This window comes from Fusarium tjaetaba (genome assembly GCF_013396195.1).
Source record: "Fusarium tjaetaba strain NRRL 66243 chromosome Unknown NRRL66243_c0000053, whole genome shotgun sequence".
Lineage (NCBI taxonomy): Eukaryota > Fungi > Ascomycota > Sordariomycetes > Hypocreales > Nectriaceae > Fusarium > Fusarium tjaetaba.
Genome location: NW_023501249.1, coordinates 16,734 through 38,377, shown reverse-complemented (window position 1 = coordinate 38,377; position 21,644 = coordinate 16,734). Strand labels below are relative to the sequence as shown.

General features: G+C 49.1%; 8 protein-coding genes across 8 annotated transcripts; 4 read left to right on the top strand and 4 right to left on the bottom strand.

The window, feature by feature from the left end:
* Positions 1-74: 74 nt before the first annotated feature.
* Positions 75-800, bottom strand: FTJAE_2643 (NADH-ubiquinone oxidoreductase subunit; the record flags this gene model as incomplete). The annotated part of the gene is made up of 4 exons (XM_037348858.1): positions 75-123; positions 179-331; positions 459-565; positions 750-800. 4 exons carry the CDS (start codon positions 798-800, stop codon positions 75-77), a joined length of 360 nt encoding a protein of 119 aa, XP_037210251.1.
* A 719-nt stretch (positions 801-1,519) lies between these two features.
* Positions 1,520-2,317, top strand: FTJAE_2642 (uncharacterized protein; the record flags this gene model as incomplete). Its single annotated transcript, XM_037348857.1, has 2 exons — positions 1,520-1,853; positions 1,914-2,317. 2 exons carry the CDS (start codon positions 1,520-1,522, stop codon positions 2,315-2,317), a joined length of 738 nt encoding a protein of 245 aa, XP_037210250.1.
* Positions 2,318-2,695: 378 nt separating this feature from the next.
* On the bottom strand, positions 2,696-4,150 carry FTJAE_2641 (f-box domain protein; the record flags this gene model as incomplete). The annotated part of the gene is made up of 1 exon (XM_037348856.1): positions 2,696-4,150. One exon carries the CDS (start codon positions 4,148-4,150, stop codon positions 2,696-2,698), a length of 1,455 nt encoding a protein of 484 aa, XP_037210249.1.
* A 695-nt stretch (positions 4,151-4,845) lies between these two features.
* FTJAE_2640 (sterol 3beta-glucosyltransferase) lies at positions 4,846-9,368 on the bottom strand (the record flags this gene model as incomplete). The annotated part of the gene is made up of 5 exons (XM_037348855.1): positions 4,846-5,100; positions 5,148-7,946; positions 7,995-8,432; positions 8,480-8,577; positions 8,627-9,368. 5 exons carry the CDS (start codon positions 9,366-9,368, stop codon positions 4,846-4,848), a joined length of 4,332 nt encoding a protein of 1,443 aa, XP_037210248.1.
* A 1,174-nt stretch (positions 9,369-10,542) lies between these two features.
* FTJAE_2639 (WD repeat-containing protein) lies at positions 10,543-12,131 on the bottom strand (the record flags this gene model as incomplete). Its single annotated transcript, XM_037348853.1, has 2 exons — positions 10,543-11,558; positions 11,612-12,131. 2 exons carry the CDS (start codon positions 12,129-12,131, stop codon positions 10,543-10,545), a joined length of 1,536 nt encoding a protein of 511 aa, XP_037210247.1.
* A 350-nt stretch (positions 12,132-12,481) lies between these two features.
* On the top strand, positions 12,482-13,762 carry FTJAE_2638 (uncharacterized protein; the record flags this gene model as incomplete). Its single annotated transcript, XM_037348852.1, has 1 exon — positions 12,482-13,762. One exon carries the CDS (start codon positions 12,482-12,484, stop codon positions 13,760-13,762), a length of 1,281 nt encoding a protein of 426 aa, XP_037210246.1.
* A 2,899-nt stretch (positions 13,763-16,661) lies between these two features.
* FTJAE_2637 (3-ketosphinganine reductase) lies at positions 16,662-17,731 on the top strand (the record flags this gene model as incomplete). The annotated part of the gene is made up of 2 exons (XM_037348851.1): positions 16,662-16,706; positions 16,760-17,731. 2 exons carry the CDS (start codon positions 16,662-16,664, stop codon positions 17,729-17,731), a joined length of 1,017 nt encoding a protein of 338 aa, XP_037210245.1.
* An 811-nt stretch (positions 17,732-18,542) lies between these two features.
* On the top strand, positions 18,543-21,547 carry FTJAE_2636 (uncharacterized protein; the record flags this gene model as incomplete). Its single annotated transcript, XM_037348850.1, has 5 exons — positions 18,543-18,955; positions 19,002-19,884; positions 19,938-20,634; positions 20,767-20,861; positions 20,918-21,547. The coding sequence occupies 5 exons, from the start codon at positions 18,543-18,545 to the stop codon at positions 21,545-21,547; spliced, it is 2,718 nt and encodes a 905-aa protein (XP_037210244.1).
* Positions 21,548-21,644: the final 97 nt, after the last annotated feature.

The following is a 21,644-nucleotide window of genomic DNA, read 5'->3' as shown; positions in this document are numbered from 1 at the left end:
TTCTTTGTGACCTTTCAATTCCAGGTAAAACCACTTTGTTAAAACATATATACAAGCTTGCGTCTTTCCACCGTTTAGTTTGTAGTAGGAGGGGGTGTAACAGCGAAAGTCGGCCTCACGAATCTGCCCCGTGTTAGCATATTCCCTACCAACGGTACCTCTTGGTGAGAGAACTGACCGGTCGCTGTTGTAAACCTTGGCATTGTCGCCGAGCAGCTCCTTCTCACGCTTCTGGTCGGCTAGGTATCGACGGACCTGATCGCGGTCCTCTTCGGCTTGGAGGAGGGGAATGAGGTTGATGCGAGCCCACATCTTTTCACGGCCGAGTTCGCTGATAGCTATTAGTATTAAGTTCCACATCGTTGTTTTCCGTGCGAGCAATCGTGGTCGTAGGGTGTTTGCAGAGTGCGGATTGTTTTGTTGTAGATGCAGGTTCGGCTAGGGGAGAGATAACGTACTTGGCCTCGCGCATGCCGCCGATCAGCTTATACCAGCCATAGCCCATGACAGCGCCCATTCCGAGGAGAAGGATACCGGGACGGAAACCCTTGGCGGGGAGGTTTCGCTGTAGAAAGTCAGATAAACGTCCATTTCAACTGCTTGCAACAGCTCAATGTCTTCCCAGCCCTCGCAATCGATCGTGGCACCCCTCCAACCCTTTCAAGAAAGGTTTCCCGAGCCAATTGATTCCCCAAACACTCTCAAACAACAAATCTCCCCAGTTGCACTCCCGTAAACTTCCAACGCACCTTGTACTGGACGGGTTCGTACCCGCCCCGAGGGGGCATATCTTGAGGCATGCTGGGCAAATATGAATGTCGCTCGCTGGTCTCGAATGTCGCTACTGTCGTATCGTCCCTCGTGCGGGCGGGCTCGTCGTTTGCTGTCGCGTTGGGCAGTCTTCTGTTTGTGAGGTGATTGATTGAATTGAGCTGCCAGTCAATTCCGGTTGACAGACTTGACCGATTACGTAAGGTGACTGGGGAGCTTTGGGAGCTGGACCGCTAAAATGGGTTACTAAGCGGATTGGCCAGTAGATTTGTAGGGATTAGCAAGTGAAGGTATTCATTCCCATTGCCTTGAAGCAATCGAGGCCGTTTGCTTTGTCTTTGTGTCTTTGTGCTTGAGTGATTCATAGAAACAATGGATGTAAACATGTTTGTGTCTCGAGGAATCATGTTTATTTATTGTCATCCTTTCACAGCTGCCCCTTGACCAGCTGGCTTACAGTGACGGCTTTATCTCTATGCGACAGAATCACTCTCTGTTATTTGCTCATGTTTGATGAATGAAAACATTAGCTTCGACTTAGTTCCGTTTGAGTCTCGCCTTGCAATTGTTTAATGTTTTATAAACGATAACTACTGTGCCTTTGCCGACCATCAATGCTACTTCACGGCGTTTGCCAACGAAGGCGTTTGCTTCACAGAGTAGACCTGCAGAGATTGCGACTATAAAAATGTCTTGCAAGAATCCTCAGATAACGGGACCTCAGTAACTTCTTAACAGGGACTTCACGATGGAGGATCATATCCCTGAAGGTTACAGGCCAGACCCCCCAGGCAACATCGAAGCGATATGGCGCAAAAGCCATACCCCGATATTAGACCTCTATCCCTACCCAAACAACAAGAGCCCTATCGTCCCATCAACATCTATTCTAGATGAAGACTGGCTTGCGGCCACCAGCAGAGTACGCATCTTCAAGACCCTCAGTAGCAGCCCCAACATCCGGGAGTACAAGGCCGAACACATCCAATTCTTCTTCTGGACTGCTCTTGACCGATCCAACCGCCGATATAAAGACATTAACGCTCCTAACGAACAACTATGGGAATTCCACGACATGCACGGTATGCTGGCCTGGTAGCGCGAGATCACGCACTCCCAGCATCTCGAGGAGACACAGCAAGCCCATGAAGATGGTCTTTGGCGCGATGTGCTTCTCAGCTCGCCCTGGTTTGACTGCCCTATCTTTGATGACTTGCTGCACAAGTCACAAATAAGGAATGACCCGACCGGGAAGAAGCACGGAAAAGTTCGTATGGTGAAGAGAAATCCGCATTTTGTGGAGTTGGAGGACGAGTTCTTGGAGAGATGGTGGTTGAAGGCGGCGAAGTTGAAGTTGAGGAGGTTTGACAATGGGGATGCGGTGCTGCCCATCACAGAACAGAGTTACAGAGAGATGTACGGGGAGAAGGCGATGGAATGGGATGTTGAGGAGGAGGATGACGAGAGTGATGAAGAGACTGAGATCGCCACTGGTGAGGATATGCAGAGAGAAGACGAAGACGCTGATGATGAAGAGTCTATCTGACAACGAATCATCTGAAGAGGGATTTACGATTCAGAACTGGCTGCCGACGAACATAGATCGAGCAGGTGCATCAATAGTCCACCTTTCTCACGTCTTATCACGTGCAAGAGCAGCATTGGAATAGCCGCCATCAACTATTGAGATATCTTCGGTGTTTCTAGACCTTCCGCAGCTCCGTGATTTCGTGGTAGCTCTATCACGGAATAACCTCCCATCACAGTCCAGTCTAGGGCGGGTAGGAAATCGAGCTTGCTTCTTGCATGCGAGTAACTTTACTTCAGACGATGAGGATAGCATTCCTCCTCACGTGTTGTTGACATACAATAAGCTGAGATATTTGAATGCCTCCATCTTTAAAATGAAAATCCGACAAATTATTCAGGAATTCACCCAAGGCATACTATCCCCCAGCTGCATCTGTCCCAGCTGCATCTGTCCCAATGACACATTATCCACCACATGCTCCAACCCCAAGCACATGATAGCATCGGCATCGGAAGTAATCGAATGCCAAGTATGCTTTTCCCTGAAATGGAGAAAACATCCAGGATGTATGTTTTCCCAAGTACTGTACACTGCGGGATTCAATTTTGTACCCTCCTTTGCCTGCCACGTCACTGAAGCACTGTGTTGCTGCTTGCGATATGTAAAGGCACACGCTTCATTGGCTCCACCATTCCATATTATCAGCCTCTCCAACTTTGGCATGCGCTTGGCCATTTGCGCAGCTTTTTGTAACTGTCCATGGATCTCGGAAGAGTCACCGTCACAGGTGAGATGTCGGGATGTCAGTGTAAGGGAACGCAATCCGGCCCAGAGCCAGTTTTCTTGACACTGGCCAAAGAAGTCGACGGCGTCAACGATGAAAGAAACGGAAAGATTCTCTAGGGAAAGACTTGCTACAGCGAATTCTCGAGCAAGTGCTGGTCGATCCCGTAAACTCTGGTCTGGCTGAGTCGCGCCCAGTGCGAAACGGCGCCGATACTCAGCTTCTTGGCGACGATATACCGTGTTAAAGTACTCATTACGATCTCGGAAAACTGTCATCGATTTGACATTCTTGAAGTGACTAGGTCGTAAGAACAGGTCTCTTTCATACCTGTCTAGGTAATCGGCTGCATAAACCCCTGAGGCTTCCCAACTTTCAAGACAAATCTCTTCCAGCCTGGGAAGTCGCTCGAGTACGCAGGAAAGAGCGGCTGGCGCAAGTCGACGTTGGCACTGTCGAGGAAGAAGAAACCTTGTCACAGCTCGGACAGAGGGACAGACTTGTAGCTTGAAGGCGAAGCATCCAAGTAAAATCCGTTGTGAAGTGCATGATACCGTTACCAAGCTTCTGAGTTGAGAATCTGACAAACGAGACATATCTGGGTCTTGTTCCGCGGGAAATTCAATGTGAAGCCCCCTGAACCACTCCTTCAAGTCATTCATAGGTTCATACACACCGATGCCTAGCGTCAAGTCGTCCTGTGCCGGCCAGAATTGCAAGGCCCGGAATAGCCGTGTTATAGCAGCACCAATGTAAGCATGCTCCTTGTGGTCAATCCACGACCCATCACTATTCCGCTTGGCAAGTTCAACGTTGAGCCATATATGCTTGATGAGTCGTCTGTGTCGATCACACAGCTGGCTAAGTCTGTGAAATACCGTCGGTGTGCTGCCACGAGCATCCGAAGTGGAAGCGTGAATACGAAGGTGCTGAAAGATTTTTTTCTCAATGGTATCCCGCCATTCTATCGAGACGGGAGCATAGGGCGCGATATGGTCGTGAACAACGACCCATCCCAAGATCATGCTGCGAATCTCTTGAGGCAGCGAGTTCCAGCCTGTCATTTTGTTTTATGTGTGCGGGGTGTTTGAACTTGAATGATGTGGTTGATGGAGGTTAAAGTGACCGAGAAGTAGAAGTGGAGGAGCTTGGGAGAATATATACTGCACACAGTGAAAGAAGCTTTGTGGATGTCAAAGGAACCTTTAGTAACAAGAATAAAGGGTCTTCTGATCCTTATGTTGAACCGTACTTGAGAACTTGCCGATGAAAGTCTCGTAGAGTTCACATAAGGTTTTCGAGATCGCTATCCGAACTCTTAACTCTCTCTGCGTTGAAGGCGAAACAAGACGTAGGGCGTACTTTGACTCAATAAAATCTGGTACGAGCGCTTTAGAAAATACTTAATCAAGGGGGGATAAACTCTAGCGAAAACTCCATGTTGGCGGCTGAGGCCTGCGATCACAGTGCTGAGCTGCGTGGCGACAAGCTACGCATAGATGCCAATTTGCCGGCCTTACTCATCGTCTAAGTCAGAGCATCAGAACTCGATTATCAGTTTCCAAGACGAAGTAGTGTTATCTTCATACGTAGTCTATGACTTCTAGATCATACGTCTATTCGGAAGCAGTCCATCCAGACTCCAAATCATCCAAAAGCCCATAATTAAGCCATCACCCAAATGCAGAAGAACAAGTGAACAACCAGATGAAATCACCAAAGAAAACCCCACACATAACAGTTCGTAGCAGCAAGTTCATCATGCCGCAGCAGTTGAAGGCGCCTGACTTCCCAAAGACAGCGGCTTCTCAGTGTCTACCAAGCCCTCACTCAGCTTCTTCGTCACGGCGTCGGGATCTGGCTCATCTCTCCCGACGAATGTCCAGCTCTCTTCTGTGTCGTCGTCCTCATTTGCATCGTGTTGTGCGGCCTTGCCAGCGTTGCGCTTGATGAGACTCTTGGCGTATTCGAGATCGCGGTAGATGCACTGAATGGCGCTATCGACGCCCGATTCCTGTGAATGTTAGTGATCTGTGAAGCTGAGAAACGAGGGAGACTTACACTGCGGATCTGTTCGCCAAGGACACGGGCCTTTACAATCATGCGCTCGTTACGCGTCACTTCCCAGAGGGCTCGACCGAAGCTGTTGGTGCCCCATTTCTTCACCCAGACTCCTACACCAAGATCCTCAACCCGTGTAGCAAAGAAGAACTGGTCGCCAAAGAATGGACGAATGATGGTGGGAATGCCGGCACGAAGACTGGCGCCTGTTGTTCCAGAACCACCGTGATGCGCAGCAGCATCAATCTGACTGAAGAGCCAATCGTGCGGTGCAGACTTAATCACGTGGATCTCCGGAGGCATCTCTGGCTCTTCGGGGCGAGGTTTGGACGGGTCGTCTTTCGGTGAGATACGGTCTGACCAGCCCTTCGACAAAATACACCGAACATCTGCCTTGACAACAGCGTCGATGACCTCTTGTGTCATCTTGGCAGGATCCTTGACGATGATTGAACCAAAACCGACGTAGACCAACTTCTTTCCGTCCGCCCTGGCTTTGGCGATAAAGTCCTGAAGCTCCTGAGGCGGCTCCCAGTCACCTCCCTCATTGAGGAACCAGTAGCCAGTTACTCTAATCCAATCGGAAAAGTCAAGAGGAGGTGCGACCACGCTAGGACTGAAGTTGTACAGGAAGGGCACCTTATTAGGCTGCATCTTCTCAAGGTTGGTGCTAGGTAGGCCAAGCGTCTTTCGTCTCCATCGATTCACCTGGTAAGCCGTAGCCTTCCAAAAGATGTTGTCAAACATGACATACGTCATATAGTTATATGCGCCTCCCATCTTGTGCTCAGGCATGATAAAAGCGTGAGGATATGCTCGTGTCCTAGTCCAAGGCATAGTGAACGCTCGGAAATAGGGAATACCAAGCTTCTCAGCGATGTGAATGCCAGCCATGGCAGAAGGAGACTCAACCAGAAGTTCAGAACCCTCACACGCTGTGTAGGCAGAGTCAAGAAGTTCGTCAAGCCATCCTCGGAAGGTCGAGTTTGCCTCCCGAAGGAAAGCCCAAGTGAATGTTCCATTCTCGATACAAAGCCGCATCAGCTCACCAGGGTCGCCTTCAACTCGGGCAAACTCAATACCGTGTGACTCGATCCATCCTTGGAACTCCGCATGTGTGGCAATCCGAGGCTTGTGGCCTTCAGCCAGAAGACCTTTGCACAAGGCAATGTATGGTTGCACATCACCTCGAGATCCGATGGTGAGACATGTGATCTTCATCGACTTTTGTGGCTTGAACGCAAGACCGGAGGAATTGGGGTTGTCAAACAATATCGTTGGGGCGTTCGAAACTCCAGAGGTCTCGCGAGGTAGTTCCAGCTCGTGATTGACAAACTCGTCCTGTCGCGCAGCCTTGAGGGCGTCACGCTCCGCAATAGCAGCAGCAGCTTCTTCCTCGTCTTGCTCCTCTTGGTCAAGGAAACCAGACTTCTCAAGAAAACGGTTAGTCTCCATGAGTTGATGCAGCGTCACCGCGCAATCATCTCGGAGCCCTGGTCGCCTAAACTCAAAGAATAGCTCCTCATGACCACGAATGACGACCGTAAGGCCGTAGTAACCGAACCGGAAACCCTTCTCCTTGTGGACATTCTCGATATCCTTCAAAGGTAGGATGAGTTTTGTTCTTGTTCCGGGATACAAACTTCGGAAACAGAATGATCGATCACTGATATAGAACTTTCCATAGAGAGGCAAGACCTTGAAGATGGCCCCAAAGTACGTTGCAATAAGCTTCTCTGACTCGGGTAAGGTGAAGTGCGCTCGGAATCGATCCATGGCGGTCTGTGTCTTATCTTCTGCGTCCGAGTCGATATCATCGGCATCATCATCAGTCTTGAGCTCCTGGGGCTCATCGTAATGTCTATGTTCTCCTTTCCACATTCCATGCACCTTTTCCACATAACCCAGTGACTCGGTCGCAAACATAGAACCCATACGCTGGCTTGTACGACTGAGATACTCCGCGAAGGCGTTAGCTCGTTGTAAGGGATATGCTCCAATCTTAGTGATACTGTTGAGCGTTGGTGTGACTGGACGCTGAGAATCACTAGCTTCGCCACCCATTTCCTGCACTTCGCCACCCATTTCCTGCATGGCGCCAGTTGTTGCGGCATGATGAATATGGCGAGGGCGCTCTTGATTAGAGCTAGAGTTCCGAGGAGTTTTCTTCCCAGACTGGTCGCGCTTTCTAGATGCCGAAGCAGAGCGTCGCATCGTTGGGCTGTGAAAGACCTCGCTTCCTTGAAGAATCTGGCTCGCGGATGCATCCTCAAATGAAGACGGTGATAGCGTGGATATACTTGGGTTGTCGATCGATGAATGAACAAACGAATCTCCAGAGTCCTGAGCCTGTTGCTGTTTGGGAGTCGTGCTGCCGTGTTGATGACGACTCGTGGATCGTCTGGTGCCGCTGAAGCTCCTACGAGGGCTGAAGTCTCCGATGGAGCTTGGCACATCCATACTTTTGCGTCCGAATCTTCTGAAGCCGTCAAAGCTTGTGCGTGGAGCGTCCATACTTGCTCGAGGGCTCAGTTGGCTTGGTGAATGAGGCGATAATGGCGACATGGGAGCCAGCGTGGCTTTCACAGTATCGGGAAGCTTTCCTGTGTGCAGTCTGTCAATTTGGGGAAGATGGCGGCTTGCTGCCATCGATGTCCGACCGGATGGAGACTGAGAGCTCTCATTCTCTTCACGGCTAGACACAGCTTTCTCCGCGGACCGGCTCTCTGCAGAAGCCTCAATGAGGATCTTGAGCACATTGATGGCGTCCTTCCCAAAGCTGAAGAAGGAGAAGAAGTACTATAGCTGCTGTTAGTGGAAATGTTTCCGAGACTATTGGGCACTTACCTCGTCAATAGCATATGTCTCGTCATTGTCAATGACCCTAACCTTGCAAGTATCGGCAAATGCAATCATCTGAGTATCTTCAATATCGATCACATTTTTAATCGGTAACGAGATCTTGACGCTGTCGCCATCGTTGTGACTTCGGAAGATGACTCTCTGCAGGCTTTTCACCCATTCTTTCGCACTTGGAGCGCTGTCGGCTCTGAACTTGTACGTTCGATGATGTGTCTCAACTGTGAAATGTAGACCTTCCTTATCCTTATCCACGATGTTTGCTGAGATGCCGTATCGCAGATCAATCTGTCCATGAGGGAAGTAAACGTCCGTTGCAGTCTTGTAATATGCCAAAACATCGCCCTTTAGTCGGAACCAAAACCTTGTGTAGCTTGGGTTGCGTTTGCCGCTTTTCGAAAGATATCCTGACTTTACAGCCTCATTCTTGCTTGGTGTCAGTAACTATCTGGCAGTCAGACTCTATAACTTACCGCTTTCTTGGGGAGGTACGCGTAAAAGCAGATATGCTTCGAAGTGATGTACATGTATCCTTGAAGAAGGACACTTTGTAGCAGCCAGCAGGGGTATTCTATGATCAGTTAGCATACCCAAAAGATGAAGGTCCAGCTTTGACAAACCCTCAATGACCTGCTCGTATGTATCAAACTCGAAAATCTCCTTGAGCTTCTTGGCCAGAGCCGAGACTACCTCGCCATCACTCGATCGACTAACATCAGATGATAGCCGGTCCAAATCGAAGCTGGGCCTGCTAGACAAGTCTGCCTTGGCCTCCAACATCCTACTCATGACACCCTGAGTATCTTGGCGTGTCAGCGTAAGGGCCGGCGCAGGCGACAAAGTGCCGTTGTCTTCCACGTCGGATTCATCAGCAGTCTCAACCGGAGCAGATAGTCGAGATGGCTGGGATTTATGCCGGGAACGAAGTTTCGGCAATGCAGGTAGCGATCGCAACAACTTATGCTCCGAAAGCTTTTTCCTTCTGTGCCCCTTGTCCTTTCCCTTGCCTCCTGGTTGTAGGATCGATGTTTGTGCGATATGATCACGGCTATGTTGTGATGATGATCCTTCACCCTCTTCGTCACTACTCATTCCATCGAATCGATCATTAAAGTCGACACGAGAGCTAGCAGTCGCAATAAGACCAAATATGCTCTGGTTCATGTTCATGAACATCGGTGGACCTTGTGTAGTGTCATCCTCTTCTTCGTCTTCGGCATCGCTTTCTCGCAGAGGCTCGGGAAACACGGTCGCGGTGGAATCTTGCCGCTTCCTTCGATGAAGTTCCTCGTGGACATGCTCCTTGATGTCTTCCGCGCCAATGCTGGCTTGGGCCGGAGCATCATCAGCTTGGGAAGCCATGATGGCCGGTCAAGTCGAGCGGGGCGACGGTCAACGATCGTTTACAGTCGTGGTTCTATTGCGATCGGAAGGATGGGATGGTTCACGAAAGTGTCGCCTCAAGATTTTTTGTGCGAAGTCTAATTTGATCGAACGTTAAATTCGAGGCACGGTCCGAGGATGGGATGCGAGTGGTCATGCAGTCATGAATCTGGACCCGGTTTGCGCCGCAAACAGTCAACGCTGTGCTATCGTGGGGAAACAATACGACTCGAAGTTGATGCCATCCACTGCGCGTATCGGGGTTCGTGTGAATAATGGCTTGTGTGAGTGTTACGCTACGGTACGAATGCTATTGCTGTGGGTGAACAAAAACAAACATAAAGAGGAGTTGGAAGGAACAAACGTTCGGATCGCAAGGAAACGAACGAAGCATGGATCCAGATAAGGATCACGGCATTCCTGATCAAGAAGGAACCTGACCCTGGGGCTGACGCTGCCTAGGCTTTTAGGTGAATCTGCCTGAATCTCCAGTGGGGTTTTAGGGGACGGCTAGCGGACCTGACCTTTTGAGCGGTGGAAATACCCTGGGGAAACAATGGAACCCTTGTGAACTGCCCACTCTTGTGAGTCAAAATTTGCTTATGATTGGCTGACACCGTTATCGATAAGCAATGACGCCAATCGGGCGGCTCATCCTTCAACACCGTGAATCGATCACATGCAAGCATTGGTCAAGTGGAAAATCAAGCCCAGATGATGTGAATAGTGCCCTTACCATGCTGACCATAAAGACCCTCACCCAGGGAAGAGGGATCAGCTGTTTGTGAATCCACGTCATAATGAACGTCCATGCGATAAGTTTCGGTCCCTGAGTCAGAGGAACGCCATGGCTTGTCATTCACTTTGGGGCGAAATCTTGAGTGGCTAGCAGTAAATTGCACACAAACGCGAAAACGTGACCGACTCAGCCTCTATGTACGGAGTACATCAAAGCAATTGTTTGAAACAAGGGACCCATAGTCCTCGACTCTCGTACTCGGACATTCGTATTTTACACTACTCCAACAAACGCGTATTCTGTTCCGCCATTGCCGACAACCTGATCCATTATTCACGAGATATAGCAAACCAAAACTCCCGTTTAAATGCTGATGATTCCATGCACCCCTTTTCGAAACCGGTAATCCGAGGCTCACTGCCAGAAACAAAGCTTTCCACTGGATGTTGCACCAGCGACCCAATCGCGAGACGGGTGGAAGTGTGCGACGGCTGGTACTGCAGTGATACCCTCCCCATCAAGCTGAGCCAGTTGGCTGCCGTCTGAAGCAAAAACATCCACAAAACGATTCATGTTGCCAATGACGAACTTCTGGATCCCATCATGAGGCCGCTTCTGCCATTGAGGCTTGAGAATGGTCACCCAACGACCAGTCTGGTTGTTGTGGCGTACTTGATGGGTAGGTTCAACGCTGACATCCTGGCCAGGCTTCCAGGACGAAGCGTCAGGGAAGTTGTAGATCTTGATAGTATCGTCATAAGAGCTAGTAGCAATATGGCCGCCAGGACTCCAAGATGCGTGCGACACAGACAGTCTCGAGCCATGCTCTCCAAGTAGGGCAGGGTGCCGTAGGTCCCCTTTGCCAGTGATCTTGCGAAGATCCCAAATCTTAAGTGTGCGGTCTAATGATGCAGTCGCGAGCAAGTGAGGCTGGAGAGGATGCAAAGAGAATCCACCAATCTTCTGGTCCGAAAGCGTCCAGATTTCAGCGTCATCGGAGGTTCTTGTGTCATACTGACCGACACCGCCTTCAAGTGTAGAAAAGTACAACACATGGGGGTTCGACTCTGCCATGTCAAGAGCTGAGATGGGGAGATCCTCATTGTGATCCGACGGCGCCCACACCTGGTAGGACTCTCCTTTGTTCAAGTCTAGTCGGCGGATTGAGGAGTCGTATGAAGATGTGTAAACAGAGTTGCTGTCCTGCTGAGAGAAAACGAAGGAAGTGATCGTGCGACTGTGTATCTTGAACGCAGAAATGGTAGGGTCAGGCACAGACGCATCTTCGTCTTCATCGCTTATTTCAGGAGCAGACTGCGAAGCGTCAAACACGCCCATGTTACCTTCTTTGTCGCCAGCAAAAATAAGGGGCTTCGATTCGGTGGGATGAAGGCCGAGAGCATAGACTCGTTGGGGTGTGATCTTGATGTCTGTGTTTCAGTGGTTAGTGACATACTTCTCGCGTGTGCGAGACAATACTTACCATTGGGGGCCCAGTGCTCGTATAACTTCAAACCACCCATACGCTTTCGCAGCTCCTTCAAATCCTTGTCGGTGGTTTCCTTAACATCGTCCTCCGTGAACGTTCGAACTCCGGGCTGCGCACCACGGACGAGACCCTTAAACCCGTCTACACCAGCGAGATACTTCTTGCCTTCGACAGCGATATCGTCGAGTTTTAGGTCACCATTTACTCTCAACCTTTTAGCCTTCTCTTTCGCCGCGACGTGTTCGGCCTCGACAGCTAGTTTTCTCTTTAAGGTATCATTGTCTGCATCGAGACCAGCGAGTCGTGAGGACTGCCGAGTCGGCATTGCAGGCTCCCGTTTTGCAGGAGTCCGGGTCTTCGATCGGGTTGGCGTTGACTTCTTTTGGGGTGTCGGCATAACTTTCTTAGCGACTACGGCGACATCGGCTAGAATCTTCTGGTTTGATGCCATATTCTCTTGTCGCCTGCGCTCGAAGGCGCTCATGGGCGAGTCGACGCCCTTCTTAGGAGGCATGGTGACAATGAATGAGGCGCACGAATGGAAAATTTGATCAAATGATTGGCAAGCAAAGGTGGAGAGTAAGGCGTTGTAGGAGCCTCTCTAGAGCAAAAATTCGAGTGGTTGTGCTGGTTTGCGCAAGCAGCAAAGTGACAGACAGACGGGATCGTGAATGGTGACGTGAAGGGCGCAAACCAAAACGCGACTCATTAATTGAATTTGGCGCGAAGTCACGCGCTGATGCCTACGCGTTCTGCATCCGACATTCAGCCGACCACGGCCTTGAACCGGTATCAATTTTCAGCCTTCCACAATCTCATGTGAAAATTAAAGGGTTTAACAAATCCTTGAACACAACATAAAAAATGTCTCGAAATCTTTTACCGTTCTTGTATCAAACAAGGACGCTACAACTGGCTTGCAGACGCCCTGCCAGCATTATTTTCACTCAGAGAGCTGGAGTGGCGACTTCGACAAGACGACTCGGGAAAGTAGACAATTCTGAAATTCCTTTCGAGTTTGACGACGAGGAGACAACAAGTGCAAACGAAACCGAGATTGAACGACAAGGAACGTTGACGCCGACGGAAACAGAAATTTTCAAAGGAATTTTCGATGATATTGCTAAAGGCCGCTTAGCCAAAAACAAAAAGCGTTCTCAATTTGGCCAAACTCAACCTACAAGTTCAGCACCAAACCAAGAACAACCAGACGCGGCGCGTGGAGGAAACACACTTGTTGAAAAAGCCCATAATTCGAATTTCAGCGATGACTTCCTCAAGCGTTACCCAGCATCCCTTCGAAGAGCTGCCGAGAACGCTCTGGGCAAATTTGAACTTGCACCAAAACGCCCTAATCTTTACAGCTTGACTGAGCTTGACCAGGCGGAGAAGAAGCAGATGCGTGAATGGGCAAAGTACGAACAGATTAGGGAGAAAGAGAAGAAGAGAGTGCAGGATCTCATGAAGGCCTGTAAGACGGACATTGAGCTTTGGAATGTCATGGAGGAAGAGGTATTCTCCTTACCTGGAAAGCTAGGTATTGTCGAGAAAGACACAACGGTCAAGAGGGGTCGGAAGTCCAAGGAGCAAATTGCGAAGGAGGAAGCTGAGAAGTTGGAGGCCGAGAAAGCAGAGAAGACAGAAGGGGAAAAGCCTGTTATGGATATCCAGGGGCATCTGTACCCTCAGTATCTCATCTACGGGCTCGAGCTCTTCGACACCGCATTTGCGAGATCATCTATCCTCGCATTCAATATCCTCCCACGAGTTAAAGAACTCGGCCTCTCCTCCTATGTTCTTGGCGTCTCCACCACCTTTTTCATCAAACTCGCCGAAATCCACTGGAAGCGTTACGGCGATGCTACGTCGGCCTTTGACGCACTTGACGAGATGAAGCCAGTTGGTTTGTTCCCGAATGAACAGCTTGGTGAACTCGAGGGATTGATTGGGCAGATCTCAGATCACTTGCACAGCTGCACCTGGGGTGCTCAGGGGCCTTTTGTTATGGCTATGATGCAGGCTCCGCCCTATGATGCCAGCCTTATGAGCCGCCTGGGACGCATGAAGGGCTTGATTGCGAAGAAGCACTTTTACAATGAGAGAGAAGGTCGATCCGAGGACCGCACAGATCGTTCCAGGCTTTGAGTATGGAGAGCCTGAGTGATGGGTAAATGATTGTAAGATTATGACGTTGGATATGTACAAAATTGTATTCTTATGGCTCCATAGCTACCATGTATCAATAGTGAAAAGTAATCGAATTATCCCTTCTTGTCAATTGACTTTGCTTTCTCACGTTATAAGTCGGTGGAGGGTTTTGAGTCGTTCTTTGAACTCGGTGGGCATCTTGATTCGTCTCTCCTACCGCGGAGGTGATCAATGAAAATTGTCGACCAAAGTATGACAGCGATAATAGTGAAACAAAAGGCCGGCACTAGAAGAGGATTCTCGAGCCAGGGTAAGGGAGAAGGAGTCTGTTGAAATGTTAGGACTAAATGAGAGATGTGGTAGATAAAACTTACAGGCATGACTGGGCCGAGTGCTAAACTTATAGGGACACTGGGGGAAGAGCCTGGATCCGATAAGGAGAAGAAGGGAAGAGAAGAGATGCAGGGGTACAGGATATCTTAAATGCCCAGCGTGTTATGTTAAAATAACTTTATTATAAGTAAACTTTTACCACCTCATTACTGAATGTTTCCAAACCTTAACACTTTGTTAATAATCTTTCGTGATGACCCTCATCGGTTAATAAAGTGACACTCGTATAACTCTATTTTGTACTTTTTGAACCTTTCGCTATCCTTTCATTTAATACACCTACCTAATGACTTAAATGGTGATCGACTGAACTTCTTGAGCTACGAATAGAAGATTCCTTGGCCCTGATACTTTATTCTCGAAGCTGTGATAAGGTCGAGAGGATATATTAGCCTTCAGCCTCAGGGCACAAAGGCAAAGAACACCAATGGACATATGTAGGCAATATCCTTTTTGCCCTTAACTTTACCTGATATCTTGCTTTGAACCGATTGCTGACCCCAAAGTTGTATAAATAAGTGCCTGCCTGCTGCATTGCTGACACAAAACAGTGAACTCTCTCTCTCTCTTCTCAATTTGCGACCACAAAAGCCAAGCACTACCTTCAATCCACGATCTACCATCAACACTCTACATTGCGGACTCAGTTCCTCGGTGTTCTCTATTATTTCCATTCATTCGCACGCAAAGCCACGGAACAACCGCCTAGTCAGGAAATTCTCGCAACACACCCACCGCCGCCACCACCACCAAAGAAATACCGCCCATCTTGGCCATCCCGTTGATTTCACTAGTGGGTGATCATTAATCACCGCCGCTTTCAGTCATGCCTGGGTTTTGGGATTATTTGGAGTACCCCATTTTATTTCTTCATCTTCGTCATGCAGGACCTATGAGGCTTGGTGGGATATTTGAATACGTGCCTATACGTCCTGCTCCCGAAAGCTACAGCTACGCCGGCAGAATCTGGTATTACCTTGCACATAGACAATGCTTTAATCAGTTCTTGGGTATACTGGGCCTTCTGGCCTGTGCGATGGGAGAGCTGTGGATGAACAGGAGAAGTAGGTTTGGGCCGGCTCAGACGGTATTCCATGAGCTCGAACGCTGGAGCTGGCGAAAACTACTGCCACCTGTCCTCCTAACCTCATATCTGACAAGTGGCCTCTTGACAGCCTGGCATGCTGTCCATTTGAAAGAGGACTAAGGATTGGCAAGATGACGGGAGTCGGTGGATGCCTAACACAGCGTGGACGCCCAAAAAGAAGCTTTTGGCCTCGATACTCGGCAGTGAAAAGTTATGCATCAGCTTCGATGATAGCGATGGAAATTAGAGATGCACACCGTACAAAGTACAGATGCTTCTTATAAACGAAAAAGAGGCGGCTTAGCATCACAAGTCTTCGATATGTATAGCAGGGGGTGGACGGGATAAGTTTGCTGAGTTCGAGCCAAACCAAGCTCTTCTTTGCTGCGAAGTGAGATTGTTGAAGCTTTGAAGCCTGTAGGAGCAATAGATTGAGTACCAGACCAAGTTACACGATTATTTTATAATATTAGTTATCCAAAACGAGTTGGTTACTGTGAGTTGGCGATTATTACCTCAGTGTAGCCAGTACAGGTAGTAGTCGAAATGGTCAAACATGTGCTTTTGGGATGCCCTTGAGGGCTATGCTACTACGCTTACGTCAAGAGACCACCATTTTCTAACCTCCCGTTTACTTTTCCCTCGCGTGTGAAGGTATCCTCCTTTGGGATCATGTCGTTGACCAAAGACACCTAGAGGTCTGCCGTGGCAGAGAGGGTGGTATGGGCAAGATGGAGCTGTCTACAGGAACGAATGTTGCTAGAGGAGCAGAGAAGAGATCTAAAGAAGAGGTGTGAGTATTGACCTGGCCGGTAATAATTTATGAGAAGGCTGTTGCGCCCGAGGAGTTGTGGGTGTCAAAGATCTTTTGTGTCAGGAGTATCAGACAGTGAAAAGAATGCCCGAATTTGCGCTGTTCTAAACATGCAGTCTCTCGACTGCCCGTGATAGGGATATAGGATCACAGTGTATAGGATAGCCAACAGATGTGTCTGGGTGGAGGTAGCGAACGGTGTATATAATCTGTAATATCATTCGCCACAGCATGACAACGTGGCCGAGTGGTTAAGGCGATGCCCTGCTATCTCTTCGAGACATCATAGGCATTGTGTTCGCACGCGTAGGTTCGAATCCTGCCGTTGTCGATGTGTTTTTGCTTTTTTCTTGTAATTCTCTGCGTCTTTATCTACTGGCTTGCTTCTCAGGATCGAGCAATTCTTCTGTGCTGGCGTTGGATGATTGAGGATTTGATGAGAGCGTTGAGGGACGAACCAATCAGCGACTTAGAATTGTGGATCGCTGTTTAAATTGTTCAGGCTTAAATGCTGACAATTTCGACGCGTCTGAAGGACTCCTTTTTTATTTGCTATAATTACCCAGGTCAAGTTGTTTTCAATTACCACTCCTCGTTACACAATGGGCTCGTTTTTGTCTCGTGATGAGTTCCCTGTTGAGGGTAGAGTATGTCGTCTCATTCCTTCAGTGAAGCTGCCCCGCCCACTAACATTTCGCAGACAGTCCTAATTACAGGCGGTTCCAGAGGTCTCGGCCTAGCAGCAGCGCGCCAGCTCTCCTGCAAAGGCGCGAACGTCGCTATAGTCGCCCGTGACACAACCGTCTTGAAAGAGGCTCTCACTCAAGTCGAAGCATCTGCCCAATCTTCATCTCAGCGCTTCTTCTCACTCACCGCCGACGTCACTAAAGCTTCCGAATGCTCTCGTGTAATTGCAGAAGTCACCGCCTGGAACGATGACAGCCCGCCAGATGTCGTCTGGTCTTGTAGTGGAAGCGCGCACCCGACGTTGTTCGTTGACACACCGGTTGAGCAGCTTCAGACTATGATGGACAGTAATTATTTCTCGAGTGCGTACATGGCCCATGCTACACTCAATGCGTGGCTGAGGCCTGCTATCGACGGTACCACGAAGAAGATCACAGAAGTCAAGGCACCGCCGTCTCGTCACATCATATTCACAGGCTCTTTTGTTTCGTTATACAGTTTTGCAGGTTTCACGCCTTACTCGCCCTCCAAAGCGGCCATCCGATCACTATCAGACTCTCTTTCACAGGAGATGAACTTATACACAGGTGCTCACCCGAATGAGCCTCGCGTGCGCATCCACACTGTCTTCCCAGCCACAATGCCAACCAAGTCACTAGACGATGAGAACAAGGTCAAGACAGATGTTACAAAAGCGCTCGAGGAGGGTGATCAGATCCTCACACCAGATGAATGTGCTCGTCGTGCAATTGCGGGGTTGGAGAGGGGCGAAGAGCTTATCGCAACGAGCACTATTATTAGGCTCGTTATGACTACTGTCATGGGAGGCGCTATACGTGGTGGATTTTGGACGGGTTTGGCGAATACATTGCTGAGCTGGGTTGTGATGATTGTTATGGTGTTCATTCGGTGGGATATGGATGTCAAGGTCAGGAATTGGGGAAAGCTGCATGGGTCGAGCGGTATGGTATCCAAGGATAAGTGAGGAAAACGTCGAGCTGCTATTTCGTAAGAATACATGATAGAACGAGCAAAGAAGAACATACGAGGCTCAAGAAGATACGAAAAAGAATGGTGCCTCATCGACGAGTCTTCGCACCGCTCTCCCTTGCTGTGTTGGTTGACGGAGCGGGAACATGATACATGTAGCGCGTTGCACGAACTAAGCCCTGTCTCACTCCATGAACTGAACCGCAGAGCTGCACATAAGGAGCCAGCTTTGAGTGAAGCCAGAGAGCCGTTGACATAAACACTCAAACTAAAGCATTCGTATTAAGGACGGTCTGTCACCTCCTTCAACACCAAGCACACACGGTTGATTGGCAGGTTTTTACAGGACAGATCACGATACCTTCCAACCATTCTGCCGTGGGAGGTAATCTTGCAGTTTTCTCTTTTCCCAGTGGAAACTGTTCCAATCTGGAACTGCGAGGACCCAATTGAGTGAGACATAGCCATGATTGCTAGGTGCTAGCCTCAGGGAGCAAGAAAACACAGGACCTTAATATTGGGTGTCAAAATAAACTTTGCAAAGAGTCCCTAAGCTTAGGCTAGATTTACCTAAAGATTTTCATCACTTACGGTTAAAGGTCCTCAGTTTTCTTTTCTCTCCTAGGCTAACTGCAGGTAGTCTTACCTGCATCATGCAAGACAGGGGTGCACAGCCTCCGAAGGCAGCCGTAAGGCAGTCCACAACCAAGTTGAGCCCTCAGAAGCTTTCGATCTGAGTTTACACCCTCAATTCAGTTTCTTTCCTCTCAATTGTGCAATAACTGAACGGTAATCGCGCGCTAGGTATGGACCCTCTATCAATTATAGCCAGTATCGCTGGCATAGCATCAGCCGGCGCTCAAATCTCAAACACTCTTTTCAAGCTTTACAAGACAGTAAAGAATGCGCCCAAGGAGATCCAATCGGTTGCCATTGAGATGTCTGGCTTGACTTCGACTCTTGAGCACTTACACGACATCATCAGATCCGGGCAAGCATATGCAAAACCGCAGTTTTGCGAAGCCGTTCGGCATGTTGTCAAGAACATCCAGATGACGCAGCAAGAGATTGACAAGATGGTGGCTGATGAGAGTATGTTACGAAGGGTCAAATGGCTCAAGGCTGCAAGGCTGTTGTCGGATATCGAAAAGCATAAGGTCACATTGACTTTGCAAATTGCCATTCTTTCAGCGGCTGTTCTGGTCAAGTCCCCCAATGGGTAAGCACCTATTCGGCAATTATGAACAATGATCTGACCTTTCCAGCCGTCCATCAATACAAGGGAGAGTGGGAAACAGATTCAAAGCTCAAGCCGAGAGTCTTGTCCTGGCTGGTCAAGCTTCGTTCCAGAATGATGAATCGGAGCCAATTCCAGATCCTCCTCAAGAAAGAGCACCGAGCCCACCAGTTCGCACAAGCAAAAGACTACCAAGTCCCGTGCGTGAATCTGAGATTCCCGGACACGTAAGAACGGAGGAACTCTACGGTCAAAACAAGAATTCAGAAGACAACGCATTTCTTTCTCCAAGCGATAAGGAAGAGGTCCGCTCAGCACTTGCGCTAAGTGTAAAGGATCCAATACGTCCAGAAAGACGTTATACCGTTCCTGCGATTGAAGATGAAGATGAAGAAAACACCTCTTCCGAAGGCGAAGAAAGGGTGTCCCGAAGTCGCAGAAGGTCGGGGTTTGATCCACCGGACGGTGGCAGCATCGCGCAATTTGGACCTGATTTCCACCGACGCGGCGATGCAGCTACGTTTCTATACAACCTCGTATTTCTCAACGAGATACCAGTGAAAGGAGTACCAAACCCTGGCTCACATCTGAGAGATACTGGAAGCGATGAGAAGACAGAAGTGGGGTACCGATATCAACAGTCCAATGATGTGTATGACGATGACCCCTTTGACTATGAAAACAATGGGGGTCCTCTAGAGAGAGCGAGATTTAAAAACCCCAAGCCTCAAGAACCAGCAAGGATTGTCAATCGACTTCTTCTGGCTTGGACATCATTGAGCGAAAGCGAGGTTGAGAAGGGGAAACCAGATAACCAGCCCGATAAGAGCAAGGCATTTGGAGCGAGTGACAGCTCCGACAGCGAAGAGTCCCTCTACAGGCCTGGGAGCCCAGAGACAAACCGGAGAAGAGTAAGCAATCCACAGTTACTGATCGTGCATAGATATGCTAAGTTCTTGGAAAGGAAGCAAGAGCAGCTCGCAATGAGTTCCCGAGAGAAGAAACCAAGTACAATGGTAAGCCGGAGTTTGATCCTCGTGGCCGCAAGATACTCAGACCAACACAAGCCTGGGATGCTCCCTTTGGATATACGAATGCGCCCCCTCAAAATAATGGCCATTCACCAATATCAGCGGAACCAACTATGCCATACCCAACAGGTGCCTACTTCCAGCCATACGGTCAGGCTCGAAATCCTTTTGCACCGTCTCACGGATCTTCAGACCAGTCGAACTGGATGCCTGAAGCGTCAAACTTCTCTCACGGATATCCTTTCCCACCGCCACCACCACCACCATCAGGAGAGACATATTGGCCTCCACCTGCCCAGTCACACAACCCGACCATGGAGACAAAACCAGTGAGATCAAAGTTCCAGAAACCTGCTTTTGTTGTTCTGCCACAAACAGACTCTGCAGATTATGAGGCTCGGCCTATAACTCCCAAGCTTCACCTTACGTCTATTAGCTTAGGTATCATGAGGCAGGGAGATAAGCCAATCTGGGACTGCGATGCTTTCATGTCTGAAAAGGGTTATCCTGGGAAAGCGATTATGGGTGCACTTGTTGGCGACAAATCCGCTAGAAATCCTCACGGATTAGATCTAGCACATACGCTGATGAAGGGAAGAAGTATGAAGCTTGTGTATATCCGAGGAAATGGTGGGTGACAAAGAGAAGCCTTGACAGCTGCAATTGCTAACCCATCAGATCTTGGTGAAACTTGGTTCATAAATGAACAGCCCGTCTTCTTACAGTTCCTTCATTGTGGATACTTACCTCAATTCTATCCAGCAAAAGAGACCGATGAGAGAGCCATGAAGGAGGAGTACGTTGCTATCGGAGAGGAATGGGCTAGCTTCGAAGCTTTACAACAACTCGGGATGGTTGTCGGAAGAAGAGAAGAGGGACGTGTTCTCTTAGACCCTAGCACGACATGGGCAAGTTGTCCCTTTATGAACTTTGGGTCCTCATTGCTAACTTGAGGAAGTCAATGATTAAAGAGCTTGCCACTACGACTCTTCAGCTGAGGAGCATGCGGCAAAGACGCACCTTCACGTCAACATTTTATAACTCCGCATCTGCATTTCGACAGCAACATGGATTGGAAGCGCCCTCAGCTTCTGGGACCACCGACTCTGAGACTAGAGCCCCTCCTGTCCCAGATAGACGTGCCAGAGTCGAGGATGAAAGCGAAGTCGATATCATCGACTTGCAAATAGGTGGAGAGCCCAAGAAGGCACCAGAAACAAACACAGAAGCCCAAAGCGAGACAACGCCAGTGGCACTTAAACCACAAATTTCCGTCACCCCACCATCAACACCACAGCAGACCTCGCCTGACTATTTGGACACAAGCGAGGTAGCATCATATGTTTCTTCAGGGTCGCGCTTGTCCAGGTTTGTGAAGCGTTATAAAACAGGGGGGAAAAGGAACCTGTCTAAACCCTTACATCGACAGAGCTCGAAGACCAATGGACACGGAAGTGAGAGTACCGAGTGGCAGGATGATGATAAAAGGCCCCTAACACCGACGGACTCGGGTGTTGGCAGTTCTATAGTCTCAGGGCAATAAGTATTCGGCATCAGGCTGAGCCACATGTTCTGTCTCAAGTGTTGTTCATGATCTTAGGCTACATCTATATATCCAAACATGTATTCGTAGTTGACAC